This window comes from Amblyomma maculatum, chromosome 1, assembly GCF_055883805.1.
Source record: "Amblyomma maculatum isolate TAMU_Amacu chromosome 1, ASM5588380v1, whole genome shotgun sequence".
NCBI classification, from domain to species: domain Eukaryota; kingdom Metazoa; phylum Arthropoda; class Arachnida; order Ixodida; family Ixodidae; genus Amblyomma; species Amblyomma maculatum.
Genome location: NC_139344.1, coordinates 393,689,611 through 393,708,475, shown reverse-complemented (window position 1 = coordinate 393,708,475; position 18,865 = coordinate 393,689,611). Strand labels below are relative to the sequence as shown.

The 18,865-nt window shown below is 46.2% G+C and overlaps 1 protein-coding gene across 2 annotated transcripts in view; it reads left to right on the top strand.

The window, feature by feature from the left end:
* LOC146208583 (uncharacterized) overlaps positions 1 to 10,917 on the top strand; it is a 32,397-nt gene extending 21,480 nt beyond the window's left edge. For both annotated transcript variants that reach the window (XM_084595116.1, XM_084595107.1), the window contains exons 14-16: positions 3,185 to 3,690; positions 10,501 to 10,533; positions 10,614 to 10,917. In XM_084595116.1, the coding sequence (XP_084451242.1) occupies positions 3,185 to 3,690; positions 10,501 to 10,533; positions 10,614 to 10,670 (596 nt within the window). In that variant the 3' untranslated portion in view covers positions 10,671 to 10,917. The remainder of the gene's footprint in view (positions 1 to 3,184; positions 3,691 to 10,500; positions 10,534 to 10,613) is intronic.
* Positions 10,918 to 18,865: the final 7,948 nt, after the last annotated feature.

Genomic DNA, 18,865 nt, shown 5'->3' with positions numbered 1-18,865 from the left:
TCGCAAACAGGAATGCTAGGCTCTTGGTTTAGCAGGCTGCTAGAGTGAATGGTGGCACATTACGCACTGTGTTCCGATCATTTCTACTCTTGTGATGTATTTCAGGCTAAAAATTAATTCGAAAAAATAAAATGCCCAACACAGGCCCGATCATGCAGGGCCTCTTTTATTGTGGGCTCATTCAGCTTTCTATCAAATAAGAAAAGGAACAATTGTAATTAAAGAAAGAAAACAAATTGTGATGATTGGTCGTCAGCAAAAATGGTGTTTTGAATATGCATTGAAATTTATTGTGCATGTGTGCAAATTTTATTGACTTCATGGAGTAGGTGTATTCAGTATCATGGATTTATGCTAACTGCTACTGTTTTGATATGGTTGCTTTTTTCGATATGGTTGGCAATTGAAAAAACAAAACATTTCTACAGGGTCATATTTTTTTCATATTTTGAAAAATTGAGTAAGTAAAGTAGGGAAGTAAAGAAAAAAAAAATCAGGGACAATATTCTAATGACTGTTTTACTGAAATGTGCAAAAATAATAGTTTTTAACAGTATCGTTGTTCTTCAAGCATGGCTTTATGTACTGGGTCGCTCAATATGAAAGAGAACAAAGCTTGAGCATTCAGCAAATGATTATTCTGTAGTTATGTATGGCAAACATACTTCTTTCTGTCTGCTAACTTGCATTCCTCTTGGTGATTAATATGCAGAAGTAATTCTTGACATTTTTATAGAAATAGCGAATAAATTTGTCTCTTCCTGCAAACTGAGTGTTCCCATCCATATTAAGTGCCTTGTTGCATTTTACACGTACAAAAAGTGAGTCTGCTCTCTTCTTGGGATGCCAAGCCACGCTAGCTCACACATGGCACATTCGCTGGGTGCATATGCATTGGGAATAGATCTGAGGCACCCTGTCTGGAAAGTAATACTGTGACTATACCAGGCGAGTAGTTATATCTTATGAGCATAGGAAATAAACAAACTAAATTCATTACCAGTAGAGATAGAAGATTAACTTACACAGGCTTGTGCAAGAGAGTGAGAGGGGGCCAAAACGATAATATAATCAACTACGCACATCTCCACTGAGATCCAGCAATATTCCGACCAGCAGACAAATCAGTGTACAGGCCTTTCTGTCTTTGCCTCGTTCGCCTTCTGGGGCAACTCTTGAGTGCATATGAAGGTTAATATTAATATTATTAAAATGAAACCATGAGAAGTGTAATTGTAGTAAACCGTATGGAACGGTGAAGATCAAAGTCGATTCTCTTTCTTTCCGCGAGAAGGTAGCATGAGCAACTCTGTTAACACTTCTTGTAAGACCCATGAGAGGCAGCACCTCCAGTGAGCATGCATCTTCAGTATGGCGCAAAATTTTTAACACAAGGGTGGTGCCGTTCTTGTGCAGCAAGAACCCTGTTAGTCTGAAATCTGCTGTATTCTTATCAAGGCCAAAACCCTGCTGCATATTAAGGTGGGCTGTGGCAGCTTGGAGCCACTTGGAAGAACAACATGGTTGTTTTCAGTGTGCTGGCCGGAGTGCTTCTGTCGTGGGCTCTTTTGTCAGTGTTATGCTCTGTGCAGAGGTGGCAGAAAGAGGCGACGAGGCAGTAGTCATGCATGGCAACCCGAGAATGGGGCCCGGTAAGAACAGGGAGTGCAGGCATGAGTAGCCGAAGTGGAGTGCAGGAGCAGTGGAATGAAGCTCTGAAGATGGTTAAATTTTAGAGCAACATTGAGAGATATCGAATAGTAGGAGTGTACTTATAGCTTTGGAGAAGGCAGAGTGCCTAGAAAGGAGTGCTGCAGAAACAATGGATATGAGTCAAAGCAGCATTGATGGGAATGAGCTGCAACAGTCTAGCAGTAGGCTTACTGAGAGTAGAGCCTGTGACGGCAAGTTTTTTGGCTTGAAAAATTAGGCTATTATGGTGTTTGCTTAGGTATTTCCTTCAAGTATCCATTGGTATTCGTCCTGCTCATTTCTTTTTCTGCCTAAGTGAAGAGGAAGCGTAGTGTGCTCACCTACGCCTGTGACGGCAAGATTTTTGGCTTGAAAAATTAGGCTATTATGGTGTTTGCTTAGGTATTTCCTTCAAGTATTCATTGCTATTCGTCCTGCTCATTTCTTTTTCTGCCTAAGTGAAGAGGAAGCGTAGTGTGCTCACCTAACAGTAAACAGTGAGTGTCAGCTGTGAAGTCAAAATACTAGAATGAATTTCTATCATTATGTCTAGCCACCCTGTCAGCTGCCAGGAGCTGCGCAGCAAGACTGATGCTAGCTCTTGCTTACGTCAGTTATTGGTATAGAGTGAAAGCTTAGGTATGGTCCGCCATTCAATCAAAAAGCTTTCATCTGTAGCAGTGTTTGGTAGGTCTAAAGGGACAGTTTAGCATAATAGGCATGGCATTCTTACAGTGCAGTAGTGTAAACAAATGCTTTAAGGTCACTCATTGTACTTAGAAGCAGCAACATCATCTCGCATATTGGCAGCACTGGACAATGAAAGTGGTTTTTATTGGCACTGTTTTATGTATTTTTGCTGAATGCTTTCACAGAAGTTGCTGTCATCGACGTGTAAGGCAGCCTTCTTTAATACTGTGTAGGAGTTGCTTCGTTACCTTCAGCAAATAGTTACAGTAAGGCTTTTTAGTGCATAAATGCATTCTAGGGATTTCACACCAGACTTGGGCTCAAAAGTTTTGTGTCTGCACTGCGGAGTCATCCTGGTTTGAAATTTAGGTTCACTTCTATTGCAATAATATAAATAACACCCATAAACTGCATACGTGGCCATACAGGCAGGGGGATAAATGATTCATGTAACTCTAGTGAGCTTCGAAAAAGCAAGTAGGAGTGGGCCAAGCAGATGGCTATTGCCTTGATAGAATGTTAGGTGGGATCCGATAAAAGCTTTTATAAGACATAAAAAATTCAAAGAAAACGCGCATTAAATTTTTGCCAACTTCAAGGCAATTTGATCGTGGAGGTGCATTTCTATAGAATCAGCACCCAATGTTGTGCTGGCTTATATACAAAATTATTTGTTTACATCTGCGCCTGCATTGTACGAGTTGCAAAAAGTAATTTGTGAAGCTAGCATCCACTTCTGTTGTTGCAAAAAAGAAGAATCAAACAAAGCTAAGCTGTTTTTTTTTTTTTGTTCTTGTTTCAGGCATCGAAGAAGTGCAGTACAGCCGTGAAATGAGTAATCGCTTAAAAAGTGCTAAGCAAACCCAAGAAATTATAAAACGTGCCCGGCCGGGACACTCAGTGTCTACACAAGTGGAAAGCCAAAGCTATAGTGCTGTTGTGCAGTCATCTACAACCTCCAAGCCACGAACTCCGGAGCATACTCTGACGTGCTCAGTTTCCAGTGGTGCAGCGTCCAACGAGAAGAGCCCCCGACTGAAGTCGCTTGTCACTGTCGCCACCAGGCGCGCAATATCTACAAGTCATGTCCGAGCGCTGGACTTTGGTGGTTCTGGCACTCACTCCGGCAAACGTGCACAGGGCAGTGCTGATGAGGGCTTGGATGGGGCCCCCAGCGATAATCTTGCCGAGACATTAGAGACAATTCGGACTAGTCTGACGGGAGCCATGAATCGTGCTCTGAGAAGCAACACAGAGGCCAGTTCTGGCCTGGATTCAGAGACGAAAAAGAGGAAAGCCAAGCCCCATGTAAGTGAAAGTATTACAAGATGTTACTTGCCTCATTTGGATAGCAGAGGTGTGCCTGTGTATTTGTGTGCCTCTGTGTGTGTTTTACTAGTTGCCCCTGACTACAAGAAGTTTTGATTTGCTAAAACTTGATTTTATTTTTTTATTTTTATTTGTGTCTAGCTCAAAGTGAGGCACAGTATGAAAAAGAACTGAACAAGGGTTGAGAGGGAGCCTCAGTTCGCAAGCCAAGCCAATGTTTTTTTACAAAAAGACTTGTCTACGTCTGGGCGTCAGTTCTTTTTTATACTATGTAGCCATCTTTTTCCTCTCATTCTACCAGTGTGAGGCAGAATGACAAGTTTAATACCATATTTTTCAGTGTATAACACATGGCTTTTTCACAGAATTTTGGTAGTGTGCTCTATACAACGGTGCGTCTTATGTGCATTGCTCTTTTTTGTTCTTTTTTTTATGCAATGTTCATTGGTGAAATGCTGGCACTAGCGGCTTCTGTGATTACAATACCTACGGCCGTCTCACACAAGACTTTATAAGTCTTTATTCACAAGTATGAGGGCTCAAGGGCACCTACAGCATTAATAATATAAAGTGTCAAAATATGGCGACATCCACGCTCCTCGTCCTTTTCACATTGCTAAGACAAGCCGGGGAAGCCTGCTCCCTGTTTCAGTTGCAATTTACAACATTGTTTGGTCTCTACTGCTTATGTGTTTTCCACTTCCTGCATGTGCTTTGCTGCATGCATCCAAGCGTCCGAGTATATCGACGACCAGTGCAGTGATTATGAGTGCGAAGAGGATGCCTTAGCACTGCCGGGAAAAATCGGCAAATTTTTTTTTTTTTATAGCATGTTCGAAGATAAAGCCTTTCATAAGGATTTGAGTGATCATGAAGTGTCCCTGCTCTACTGTGCAAGAGTATTTTCAGGAATGAGTGTCGTGTCTTTTTTTTTTTTTTTTTACTATCATTTGCGCGTAACATGTTTTCTTTCAGGCACGAATTGTTTCGTGATGGTCGCGCAAGCATGTATATAGTCAAGTCTTATTGCCCTAACCTAAATTAAGGTGCGTCTTTTACAAGGTTGTGCATCCTATACACCATATTTTTTGTTCAAAGCCTCTAAGTATGAGGAGTGATTCTTATACAAAGGTGAGTTTTAAGCACTGGAAAATACCATAAAATGAATTCTGGCTTGCAGCTAAGCATTTATTGCACAAGGCAGCACACACACAAGTAACAAAGAAAAAAAGTTTTCCTGCTATTTGTTATGGGGCATCCTCCTGACAGAGCGAGCTTCTCTCTGGAGTGCATACTGTCGTTTACATTTTGCAGCTCGCATGTATTAATTAGATGCGACAGCTGCAGTGGTTTAGTAAGATTAGGTGCATGGCTTACGAGCTGGAGCACTTGGTTTTGAACCCAGCCGTAGAATGAATTCTGGCTTGCAGCTAACCATTTATTGCACAAAGCAGCACACACACAACTAACAAAGAAAAAAAGCTTTCCTGCTACTTGTTATGGGGCATCCTCCTGACAGAGCGAGCTTCTCTCTGGACTGCATACTGTCCTTTACATTTTGCAGCTCACATGTATTAATTAGATGCGACAGCTGCAGTGGTTTAGTAAGAGTAGGTGCATGGCTTCTGAGCTGGAGCACTTTGTTTTGAACCCAGCCATGGTGGCGGCATTCCAGTGGAGGCGAAACGCAAAAAAGGCACCCATGTGCTGCATAAAGTAAGTGCACACTAAGGATTGCCAGTGGCCTAAGTTATCCTGGCCGCCTCCAAGGATGTTAAACACCACATTCCATGCCATACTTGATAGTACTCGCCATTTGACGATTCCGGTCTGGCCTTGAAGGGCGTACCTGGATAGGATAGCTTGTCTGAAGTGTGCATGCCACGATGCATACTTGAGAAAATCACGTATTTTACTCCACACTCACAGGATGCAAAACGCGTGATTTGTTTTGCAGGGCATGCATTTCCCTTTGGTTTTTTACTTCTTGGCCTGTTTTTGTCTTACTGCATTATTAGCAAGAAAGGCAATTATACTTCGTCAGCTAACAGTGTTGCTTTGGCTAGTGTAAATTAATATTTGCACTTTTCAAGTAGCCACCTAATTTTGTTTTTCATCTTGTACTCTGATTCAGTGACTTTCACATTGATCCATTCTAATTTCCGCATTCCCGATTGAATAACAAATTTTTGGAACCCTTCTGCTCCAAGCTCTTTGATTGATTTGCTTAACTACCCCTTTGCTGGATTCAGTAGGGCAATTCTGAAGAAAGGAATGGAAATGAGAGTCTCCTTCACACTGAAGACTTGAACTGTGTTGTGTGAGAATGGCTTTAGGAGAAAACAAGTGAGGGACAAGGAACAGTTTGCTTCAGTGGAAGGCACTGAAATAAGTTATGCTTGTCAGATTGTTGTTTTCTTTTGCGGGGATGGACATTGCAAGTATGTTACTAATAATAATTGGCTCACAGAAAAGGAAAGACGCAGTATCTGTCACACTTGTTTCTGTGGACACCTGAGCCGTGTGTAGAGAAAGGGAAGAATGTTTGGTTTGGGTTGGTTTGTGGGGTTTAACGTCCTAAAGCGACTCAGGCTATGAGAGACGCCGTAGTGGAGGACTTCGACCACCTAGAGTTCTTTAACGTGCACGGACATCGCACAGCACATGGGCGCCTTGCTTTTCACCTCCATCGAAAAGTGGCTGCCGATGCCGGGATTCGATCCCGCGTCCTTGGGAACAGTAGTCGAGCGCCGTAACCACTGCGCCACCCCGGTGGGGTAAAAGGGAGAAAGGTGGGAGTGAAAGTGGAAAGAGAGAAAGAGGAGCCGTAGTGGAGGACTATGGAGTAATTTAGACCACCTGGGAATCTTTAACATGCCACATGGAGACATATGGACGCCTCTTCTCTTTTGCCTCCATTGAAATGCAGCTGCTGGCAGTGGGTATCGAACCCTGGAACTCCGACACAGTGTGTTGGGATTTCACATTTGTTAAAATGCAGCCACTGAAAACAAGATTCAGCCGCTAAACTTCGTGCTGGACAGCCAAATGCCATAGCTGTTGAGCCACTGTGAGAGATAGGATTTGAACCGGAAACTGCCATGTTGTGTTTTTGCAGGTTTAAAAAGTGTAAGTTGAATACAGTCAAGGCCACTTGTAACGAACAAACCTGAGGATCTCGTAGATTGCATTCATTGTGACTGGTGTTCGTAGTAAATGGCTTCTCTCACTGCAGCCTGAAATATAAAGTAAAAAAAAAAAAGTGGTGTATATATTTCTAAAAAAAAATTCACTGCACTCTTTTGCTCCTTCAGTGTGGACCCTATCATCATGGCACTTTTCAAGTTCTTTAGTACGGTCATATGCTCCTTGCTGAGCCACGTGTTCGAGGATGCAATATCACTGACTGCAGCTGAGCCTTTCATGGCAGTTGGTAGTAAATCCTTGTCTTCATGAGATGCCCTAGGGGAATGCGAATGCTTTGTGTACAATAGCTTCATCATTATGTAGCCTATGGTGTTCGCGTTATTACCCGCACTAGTTAAGTCGTTCAAAATGGCTTCAGATCTGACACGTTACTCCTAGGCCATGCAGACATGCTCATATGGCTTGGTTAAAGTGAAGCTTTATATTTAGGCTGACAGCCTGTGTTATCACATCATGCTTTTAGAAGCAGAGCTTAAGTGTCCCCAGCTTAAGAGTCCCAATAATTGATACATTTGGCTTCGGAAATGACTGCATGCTCGAATGTGTATGTTGGCCATCGAGTCAGCACTGGCAGCCTTCAGCGAGTCTTTTGTGTAGTGTGGCTGGCTGCCTGATGGTCTCCCTCTCAAGGACACATCGGACATAGTAGCCGAAGGGGCTGTAAATCTGTAGAACTAAAAGGCCACAAGTTTGGAGTGACGTAGTTGAGGAAGTAGTCAACCAGCCACTCCTGATCGACGCAGGCAGTGTGCGGCGGGTCGTCCAATTTTACTGAAAGACATAAGGTTGTCCTTTTGAAACAGTCTCTATTTATGGCTTTACAATGGTTCCAAGCACCTTCATGTATGCAGCATCATTAATGCAGTCTACTGCATCTGCGCTCCGCCGCAGCGGTGCAGTGGTTAGGGCACTCGACTGCTGTGTCTAAGGATACGGGATCAAATCTCGGGCCACGGTGGCTGCTTTTTGACGGAGGCGAAAAGCAAGGCGCTCATGTGCTGTGAAATGTTAGTGCACGTTAAAGAAGCCCAGGTGGTCAAAATTTCCGAGCTCTCCAATACGCCGTCTCTCATAGCCTGAGTTGTTTTTGGATGTTAAGCCCCACAAACCAGCTGCATCTGCAAAAAAGTCTGGTGGCGTAACGTCACCCTCACTGCTAACGAACATGTTAATAGATGATGGAAACCTTGTGTGCCTCACTACAGGCACGTCATCAAGGCCACCTGTCATTACGGCTGTTAACTTTTTGGTCATGTTCAGTTTTTTTGGTCTGAAAAAAAGAAGCAGAATTTTGGGCTTTTGAGGCTTTTGAGGCTTGCTTAGAAAGTGCTTGGACCAGAGCAGACATTTCTGAGTTTTATGAGACATGAGTTGCCCTCTCCTCATGACAAATGATTGATACCTCAAGTCCTCGTACACTGCGAGCCTGACAGTCGATTCTGAGACCTGCAGCCACTAGAGAAATTCACGTGTTCTGGCAACATCTGACTGCTGCCTGCGATTAATTCTTTTTCGTCACATATACCATGTCACCGCCAAAGTGCATCAATTCTCCGCACTTTGCAAACGAAGGACTTGGCTACGTGCAGAATGGTGGTAATTTCCAAGTCGCTGTGGTGTGCGACCAGGGCGACGAGGACTGCATAGCCTTTCATTTCCTGCGTCAACTTGTACACTTCCATCTCGGGACAAAATGTGCAGTATGAATGATGAGTTGTCAATATACAAGAAGTTGCACATCTAGGTAGATTTGGTGAGACTACTGGTGTCTGTAGTGTTAAGGTGGGTTCAGACGAAAGGACCGGAGCGCAGATGGTCCGCGCGCATCAGCACGGATCTGGTGCCATGTGACCACGCGTCCGCGCGTCGATCCGGCCGTGAGCATTCACACGAAGCCAGCAGACCATCCGCGTGTACCCTCCTCCCCATCGGTGGTGGCGTGCTGCCGAAAACCTTTCTACCGAGTTTCAACATGGACGCCGAGCGAAATCGTCTCGCTGCTCTGGCTGTTCTACGTGAAGTGTGCGAGGACGACGAGGAAGCGAAAAAGCGTTCATTTATTGCAAGCGTTCTTTATTGCAAGCATCGTCAATATTCTATATCGGTGGGCAGCTCTCAACGAGCGCTAAAAAAGTGACTGTCGCTTCATTACTGAGTGCTTTTTTCAGTACTTCATCCATAATAAGCACTAGAAACTGAGTAAAGCTACAACTCTGGCACATCCACAAGCACAAACACAAAAAATGATGCACTGCAGCGAACACAGGGTGAACGACGCAGCGCATGCACAACAAACACTACGCCGCTCGAACAGAATACGAGACGAAAAGCGCGGGCGTAGCAATGCGGAGGTAACAGCGATAAAGAAAAAAGAGCAAAAACAATCTCGGTTCGCGGCGGATGCTCGGTCTGCCCGGACGGCCGCGCCGCTCTCTTGCCGTCGCTCAGAGCAGTGACGTGGGCGTCATGTGGGGAGCGGGTAGCGATGACGCATGCGGATCATCCACGCTGCGGTCCTCCCGTCTGAACCCACCTTTAGGGAATAGTGTTCTGAAATACCTTGTGCACCCGGTATAGTGCTTGAACTAAACTGTCTGGGGATCAGTTAAGCGCAGTTCCTGCCCTCATACTTTGTAACTTCAACCAGACATTGCAAACTGTGAACCTCTTGAAGTCACGTTTACATTCTGTGACAGTGTAAGAAACAGATATTGACATTTGGTCAGCTGTTGGCATAAGCATTAAAAACATTTTATATTACAAGGCTAGCCTTACATTGTAAAAGCTTTTTTTTTATCAATAAGGTTCTTGCAATTAATGGACAGATGTTGCAGCCAGAAATTAAAACGTCACTTTTGCTAGCTTGAAACTTTTGCATATCACTGCAGTTTACAGAATGTGGATATCTCAGCAGCAGCTACGTTGAAAGGGAAATTCAGATTTTGCATGTTAATAGTTTCTGACCATTTGTTTAAAAAAATAATGGAACCTTAGACTGAAATTCTGCTTTTGCCAGTGACTAATTTCTATCTTTTTTTTTTTCATATGCAGCAGATGTCATCAAAATTGGTGGATTAATTGGTTACTGAGAACGTTGCTCCTTTTGCATTGTGTTTAAAGGGGGAAACTGTGTTTGCGCTGGAACTCTTTATAACCACTTTCCTTTGCGGCCTTGACAAGCACTCTCAAATTCTTGGGTGTTTGAATATTCTTTAAACTTCGTATGGATACTAAAGCAACCTAAGGAAATCTTCATGTGAGGTATCTAAGAAAGTTTGAGGCCTTTCTTTTGAGTACTAAAAAAAGTAAGCTGAATAAGTTGACATTTTCGAGCACTAATGCATGAATTAAGGTATGAAAATATTGCCGACATGTTTGCTGAAAGTTTGCTGATGGACCACCAAATTTGGAAAGCTGTCACACTGACTCATGCGTGTTCTTTATATAACAACCAACATAAACAAAACATGTCATGGACTGAATCACTCAATATCTGTGTTTAAGCAGTGGGTATCTGTGTTTCAGCAGTGTGTACTTGTGGTCACAGCAGTTGAAATGACTGACACTCTTCTTTTCTTACAGAATACAGAGGGAGCAAAAAAGGCAAAAAGTGAGGTAAGCAAACACTTGTTTTCAGTTAGGCACACATTTTCTTAGGTTCATCAGTTGACACTCTTTTTCTTGCCCATTTTCAGGAGTATTTGAAAAGCATGGACGTCAACAAGTTTCTCGACAAGATACACCATAATTGAGTGGTGCCTTCATGGCTGTGCCTTTTGGCAACCTTTGTACAGGTCACTGCATGTAAACCATTATTTATCTATCGGACGCACCTGTATATGTGCTGCACTGTAAATTGTCTCAAATGTATGTTATTAATTTCTGTCCAGGGAAGATTTTATCATATGTAAATAATGTATTTACATTATCGGATGCAACATTTATGCACAGTGAAGTCCTTTTGACCAGAAAATAAAAGTTTCAAATATTTTGTTGAAATCTATAACAACTTTTCTAGTAGACATTTTTAATGCGTAGCATGCTTCTGGCCACAATCACGGATTTAGCTGGTGGTGGTTTGATGAATGCTCCCTCTTTATTCATCCGTGAGCTTGAGACGCTAAGGAAACTGGCAATGCCGCAAGTCTAGGTGATATTGCGCTGCGTCATGCGTCTTAGCCTATGAGGACGCGGAGTGGCTTCATGGCTATAGCCATCATAGTTTGTTGTTGTTGTTGTGGCTGTAGGAAGAAGGACAAGAAAACGCACGGGTCTGCTACTGGCTCTGTAGCTGAGCCACCTCCGCTGCCTCGTGCGGACAGAAGAGAGAAAGTAGAGAAGGAAAGAAAAGAAGAGGGAGAGAAAGACGCGTGCCGCAACAACCATCGTCCACCGCTGAAGCGGTAGCGGGTGCAATGATGGCCTAAAACAGGTAAAAATTTAGTGGCAGGCTAGCCCTCGCCGCAAGCGGCGGTGACCTACCTGTCCTAGCCCCATCAGGGCCAGGATCAGCCACCCTTTATAGTTTCAGCCATCACCAGGCAATACTGTACAAGCGCGTTAGACTGGACTGAGTAGCCGTGTGTCGTTCGCACACCTGCAAATTCGGACTTTCTACCCCTAGCATCAGTCACTCCTCAGCCTTCACGGACAGCAGACTAGCATGTGCGGCGCTCCCTCGTCCTTGACTTTAAGTCGCTCACAAGGCTGCTTGGTGATAAGAACCACTGCACATAGAGTGAAGAGAGCTCAGGACACGGCTGTGCCACGCTTTTGATAGGAGTTACTAAGAATGAAGCAGGGCTGTCTGGTACTGCGACGCAAGCAGTGCTACACACCTACTCTGCATTTGATTAACTATGGAAATGGGCTGTAATTGCTTTATGCTTCGGAAGCTTTTAGCATTGGTGTTGCCAATGCACTGGAAGATTTGGTTCCCTTGAATACCTTGCCATAACTTAGCCTTGGCAGAATTGATTGAGAAAATTGAAGAGCAACACCCCTAATTGCACCAGTTGAAGGGGGGCGGGGGCTGAATGGAAGTTTTATTGTAATGACTAAGTAGTAAATAGTGGTCAGTGCTTCGGTTTATTCCAGAAAAAGCTCACAAATCTCAACAGAGGCCACTCAGGCAGATCGAAGGGTTAAGCAAGATTCTATGATGGCGCAAGCATGCATTTCATACACACTTGACAACAACGAACAATGAAACGCCAAACTTGCAATGAAAATTCAAGCAAGTATTAACAGTCTAGAATGCTACGAGGGCATACATAGTTCTGCCCACAGTGTTTGAGATTACTGTCTTGAGGAGAATGCTTCGGAGTTGGTGTTGGCGTGAGGAGTCTGCGTTGAAGTTGTGTTAGCATAGATGACTTTGGTAGAGGATTTGTCAGTATTAGCATTAGCATCCGAAGAACAGCATTGGGAGAACACCTGTGCATTTCACGTGATTGGTAGTGTCAGCAATAGGAGAACGCTTGTGCATTGCAGGCAATTGCGGAAGACACTGGTCCTGAGAACAGGTGGTGATGCAGCTGGGACCTACTTTGCCATGCCATAGGACAGAAGGGACAGCCAACCTGCAGCGATTGTCAGCGATGCTTCCTTCAAGCTACTGTTTTGTCTTCGCCCGGCATGTTGGTGCAGTGGTTAGGGCGCTGAACTACCGTGTTCAAGGATGTGGGGTCGAATCTCGGCTGCAGCAGCAAGCAAAGCGCACATGTGCCATGCAATATCAGTGAACGTCAATGAAGCCCAGGTGGTCGAAATTTCCGGACTCCTCCACTACGGCATCTCTCGTGGCTTGAGTCGTTTTGGGACATTAAACCCCACAAACCAAACCATCTTTTGTTCCCCCTACCACATGACGCCACGTGCTTATATACTTTCGACGTCATCTCCATAGGGAACCAAAGCTGGAGTTTGCTCCGCGACGCCAGCGCTCGGTTTCCAGCGGAGCGGAGAGGAACTACAAAACCTACGCGCATCCGCGCCCGCGCTGCACGCGGCTGTCTGCGGAGTCTGCGCAGCTCGCTCGCTCGGCAGCGCGTGCTACAGGCAGCCGCACGTGCAAGCGGAGCGGGAGAAGGAGAGTGAGGACGAGGGGGGATGGTCGTGCGTCTGTGCGCGCAAAGCCGGCGCTCTTTGCCAGTGGTGTTTCTTATTTTTGCTTTTTTCTGTGCCCCGGCTGACATAGAGGCTGGCTGGAGGCACGCTTTTTATCGGTGCTTTCGAAAGTGAGAAATTATGATTAATTGGTCGCCGCGGACATTGTTTTCAAAGAGCGCTTGTTGGCAGGCTCAGACAAAAAAAAAAAAAAAAACATGAACGCGAATTCGGTACTCGAAGGCAAAGGCAAGCGACAGGTATTTTGAAGGACTTGAGGCGGCACCTCTTGATGTCTCTTCCATGTTGTTCAGAGAATGAAGGGTCCAGCCTTCTCGTTGAGAATTGATACGCGTGTACACAGCGACGAGTGCTCCGGGCGCTGGTTGGGGAGCTTCCTTTCCATTTGTGACTGCTCACTTGAAAGGGGCCTATTCAACTCTTTGGGGACAGACGTTTTAGGCGATGCTGCCGGCGCCATGGTGCCTGCTTTCGGCGCGTTTAGGACGCGTTGCCTGCAAAGGCACAAAGCATGCCGCCTTACCCTTTGGTTCCTGCTGACAGCGGTCAGGGGGAGTTCGCTGCTGTGGCGCTGCCATCCGAAATCAATGATTTATCTACCTTTAACGATGAGAGGTTTCTTAACGACCTGGATCACTGACGAGAAGCCGAGGCATGCCATTCTTTCGGCAGTTTCCTCTCTCCGTGAGACGAAGAGCGAGGAAATGCCCGACGACTTTTCATGCAGGCGGGGACAACTCTCCAAGTAAACCTTTGTCTTCTTAATTCCACAGCTACGCTGTGCAATCCCTAGTTCAGTTATCTCCTCTAGCGAATGCGCAGTTTTGAGCTCCCGAAGCAGGATCGCGTATGAGGATAGGACGATTAACGTATGTGTTTTCTCTTTATAAGCGCCGAGTGATGGCATTAATGACATATATCTGTTTCTTGAGGCCGACTTAGTTCTGCGATGGCTGCTGCGGCACCGCCAGTTACAAACAGAAGTACGAGGTACGAGCGGTACGAGATACCTAAAAAAAAAACCGACAACCATCGTTTCAACACGAAAGAGAGAAAAACACATTCACGAGTTTTGCGAAAAAGCGCGCCGTCATTTTTCATTCGTTTTTTTTTTTTTCTTGCCTCTGTTGGAGCGCGACGGCAGCCAGAATGCGGCCGGAGGAGGAGAGAAAGAACAGAGCGCGCGCGCGCAAACACGTGCTGGAGAGCAGTGCGGAGCAGACGACAGCATGCTTTTCTATGCGGCGGGGAGCAGACGACGCGGCCGCACTGCGCGTAGGTTTTGACGGGATCTCCATGGAGGGCGCTGACGCACAGAGCGGCGCAGCGCCCCCTGGCCCAGGTTTTCTCCCCTATCGTGGCCATTGCCACATCATTAACACGCGTCATCTTTATCATCTTTCTTGGGCATCCATGTCTTCTCTGTAATTCGCCACATTACCGTGGCTTTCCTCTTCTAACGTCACTACTTGTATGTGACGAGGGTCCCCTTCCCTAAGAGTTCTGAAAAAAACCTCATTCTTCCTCTCATCTTCAGGCCATTAAGCAGACTTGTGCTCATCCTGCACACCACACTCGATGCACTTATTTCACAATGCCACAATTGTTTTCAATGCACCCCTGAAACAGCGTTTAACATAAAGAATACTAAAATCCTCTTCTTCCAGCATTAAATAATATCAGATGTAACCAAGAAACAAACACACAGCTTAAAAAACCCAAGCAAAATAACACCAATGAACCTGCAACAAAGGTCCTTACAATGTTCTGTTCACTAAGTGATATTTCCACAAAATTTCCAAGAAACCTAGACATACAAAGCCTCTTATTCTTCACACCAGTGTCAAAAAATAGGTTAACGTCCGCACAAATGCATGCCTACCCTAACCATACATCACACACACCAGATGTACAACCATAAGTCTTCTCACTATCCTAGCTGTTTGTTGAAAACATTCAACCCACTTTTTATGCCTCGAATGTGGGTGGGCTCTTCTCCAGCACAGCCTATTCCTGTGTACTTGCACGGCCGTTCAATGGAGGCGCCGCCTCCATTGAATTAGTCTTCCTCATACCCTGCACTTGTGTGGTCTTATCAATACTTTTAAAAGATTAACTTTGTGGGTTTGATGCCCTAAATGCAACTTCTGCCTTCTTGGATGCTGTAATAATGATGTCTCGGAGACTCTTTCTTTACACCCTGTCATAGTTTTCCACCATTTCCACCTGCTGTTTTTCGTACCACTGCCAGCTGGTAGGCCATTACTTTAGGGTGTATCCATCATGGATGTGAACTCTCTTCATGGTTCCACCTTGGCCACATTTGCTTTGGCAAACCTCAGCTGTTTCCACTGAAACTTGTGACAGTCAACAAAGGGCTTATAAACATTTTTTATACCTACACGTCTCTTCCCACTATTCGTGGGAAGAAACATCCACATGGATGACCTGCTCGTGCACTGCTCGTGCACTATCTGTTCAGGCAGGGGCGCGCACCCCCAGAATTAGATTCCCAGAGCCCCGCCGCGGTGGTGCAGCGGTAAGACGCTCAACCACTGTGCCGGAGTACCCGGGTTCGAGCCCGACCGCCGGTGGTTGCGTTTCGATGGAGGCGAAACGAAGTGGTATTCATGTGCTGTGCGATGCCAGTGCACATGAAAGATACCCATGGTGGTCGAAATTACTCCAGAGCCTCCCACTATGGCACCCCTTTCACTCCCACCTTCCTCCCTGGCTCGGCTGTGCACAGAACAAGTGTGACATACTGCGACTTTCCTTCCCTTGGAATCAATTATCTAACGTGCACCGACGTAGCTCAAGTGTGACAGATACCGAGTCGTTCCCTTCCTGTGAACCATTATATCATTTTATATGTGAGGCTTAACTCTTGAAGAGAACTCAAATTTATAGCGAAATCCGTGCAGCCATTGTGAAAACAGACACGAGGCAAAACGAGTGAACCCTGACATAGTCACCATTTAGTTAATAATTGGTTCACAGGAAAGTAAATGCGCATTGTCTGTTACACTTGTTCTATGGGCACCTGACGCGCCGTAAGGAATGAAAGAAATATGGGAGTGAAAATAGAAAGAGAAAGGTGTAGTAGAAGGCTGCCTAGTAATTTCGTCCACCTGGGGATCTTTAAGTGCGATGGTTCAGTGGTTAAGATGCCGGAGTACCCGGGTTCTAACCCGACCGCCGGCGGCTGCGTTTTGGAGGTGAAATGAAGAGGTGTCCGTGTGCTGTGCAATGTTGCGACTGTAGGAAGAAGGAAAAAAAATGCACGGGTCTTCTACTGGCTCTGTAGCTGAGCCACCTGATTGATTTTATATAAAGGGAAAGGCGCGGTAACTGTCTCACTTGTTCTCTGTGGACACCTCAACCGAGCCGTAAGGGAAGGGAGGAAGGTGGGAGTGAAAGTGGAAAGAGAGAAAGAGGAGCCGTAGTGGAGGGCTACGGAGTAATTTGGACCACCTGGGGATCTTTAACGTGCGCTGACATCGCACAGCACACGGACGCCTCTTCGTTTCTGAGCCACCTCCGCTGCCGCGTGCGGAAAAGCCGCTGCCTCGTGCGGAAATAGAAGAGGGAGAGAGAAAGACGCGCGTCGGCAACAGCCGTCGTTCGCCACCGAAGCGGGGGCAGGTGCAATTAAAACCCCTCAATAAACTAAAAGTAGCGCCAACGTGTGAAGTTTGCCGCCCGCCTCCTCTCCTGCGCTCTCCTTCGTCGTTCGACCCTCTCATTGGCCGAGCGCCGTCACGTGCGCGCGCGCGCTTTTTTTTTTTTTTTTTTTTTGCTGGGCGTGCAGCTTCCTCCTTTCCAGCGGGGCGGGCGGCGCGCGCGCGGCACATATTGCCGTGTATTTTGCTGCCACGCGGACTGCTACTAAATCGTTCCCGCTGGCTTTTTTCAAGCATGTTGCGCTCTTTGGCCGGCGGCTGATAGAAGCACGGTGGTGAAGGCGAGTTCAACCAACGCAGACATCGTGTACAAATGGTGTCACGCACTGACAGTTGAAAACGGAACCGTTTCAGCGCAAAATATAAAAAAAAAATCTGCTACCACGCTTCTCAAGTTTAACGGTAGCTTGCAATTCAGTCCAACCTGCAAAGAAACCACACAGACTGCAGCTTCCGCAGCCTAGTTAATTTTTTTTCAAGCATGTTGCGCACTTTTGTCAACGGCTGACGGACTCAAGGAGGTGAAGGCGAGTTAAATCGACGCCAAAATCATGTACGTATGGTGACACACCATGGCAGCTGAACACGGCACCGTCTCAACGCCAAATATAAGAAAAAATAACTGCTACCTCCCTCCCCAAGTTTACCGGTAGCTCAGAAGTCAATCAAAGCTGCAAAGACTCCACACAGACTGCAGCTTCCGCCGCCTATAGTTAATTTGATCTGCAGCTGAAGTTGAAAATACATGGAAGACAGCTGCTGCCACACTTCTCAAGTTTACCGGCAGCTCGCAATCCAGTCAACGCTGCAAAGAAACCATACACAGACTGTTCCAAAATTGTTCCTGTCCGCCGCCTAGTTACAAATTTTATAAAGCATGCCGCTGAGTGGCCAAATGTGACGAACTACGGACACACGGAGATGACGGCGAGTTGAACCAACGCCGAAATCACGTATATGTGGTGTATGACACAGCTGAAACTATTCTGGCGGGAAATCCTTGTCAACATTCGGTAATTATGTTTCAGCAGTGAGTAATATTTTAACCTGAACACATTGCGACAAAATGCAAGGCTCTGGTGAGACCCGGCGCACGGCCGCCTCGATTGGCGCGCGCGCGGCGCTGTTCGAGACGGCTGTGAAGGGCGCCTGCTCCGGAGAGCGCGCGCTAGTCGCGCACCCCGTAGGTGGAGCTACGGTCGAAATGCGAGAGGAGGAGCGGCGCCGCCGGAGGAGGAGAGAGGAGATGGCGCTACTTTTAGTTTACTGAAGGGTTTTAGGTGCAATGACTGCCTACAACCACCGGTGGCAGGCAACATTGGTGGCAGGCTAGCCCCTACCGCAAACGGCGACCTACCCTTGCCAGCCCCGTAGGGCCAAGAGCAGCCACTCGTCGGAGCCCCTCATGCGATGTAGCGAACCGCTGCCTGTGACGGGCGAAGGTTGTGAAGGGTGTCTGTTCCTGGCCCTACGGGGCTGGGACTGTTAGGTCAACGTTGTAGTTGTGGCTGTAGAAAGAAGGAAAAGAAGATGCACGGGCCTGCTACTGGCTTTGTAGCTGAGCCAACTTCGCTGCCTCGTGCGAACAGAAGAGAGAAACTAGAGAAAAAAGAAAAGAGGGAGAGAAAGACGCGCGCCGGCAACAGCTTATGTCCACCACCTAAGCGGGGGGCGGGTGCAATGACGGCCTACAAGAGATAAAACTTAGGGGGCAGCTAGCCACTAACAGTCCTAGCACCGCAGGGTCAGGAACAGTCACCCTTCACCACCTCCCCCTAGGTTAACGCGCGTTAGATCCTGCAGGTGCTCGAATTACTCTGTAGCCTTCCACTATCACTCCTCTCTTTCTCTCCACTCCCACCTTCTCTTACGGCGCGGTTCAAGTGTCCACACGTAGAAGTGTGACAGATACTGTGCATTTCCCTTCCTGTGAACCAATCATTATATATATAATGTGCGCTGAGATATAACACACAGACACCTCCGTTTCGCCTCCATGAATTTAGTTTTGCAACGAATCTCGGCGCAGACCGCTCGGCAGATCGAAAGGATGAGCAAGACGTTATGACAGCGCGAACACACATTTTAGTACACATTCGAAAACTATGTTCCATCGCGATGGCGCAGTGGCAGGC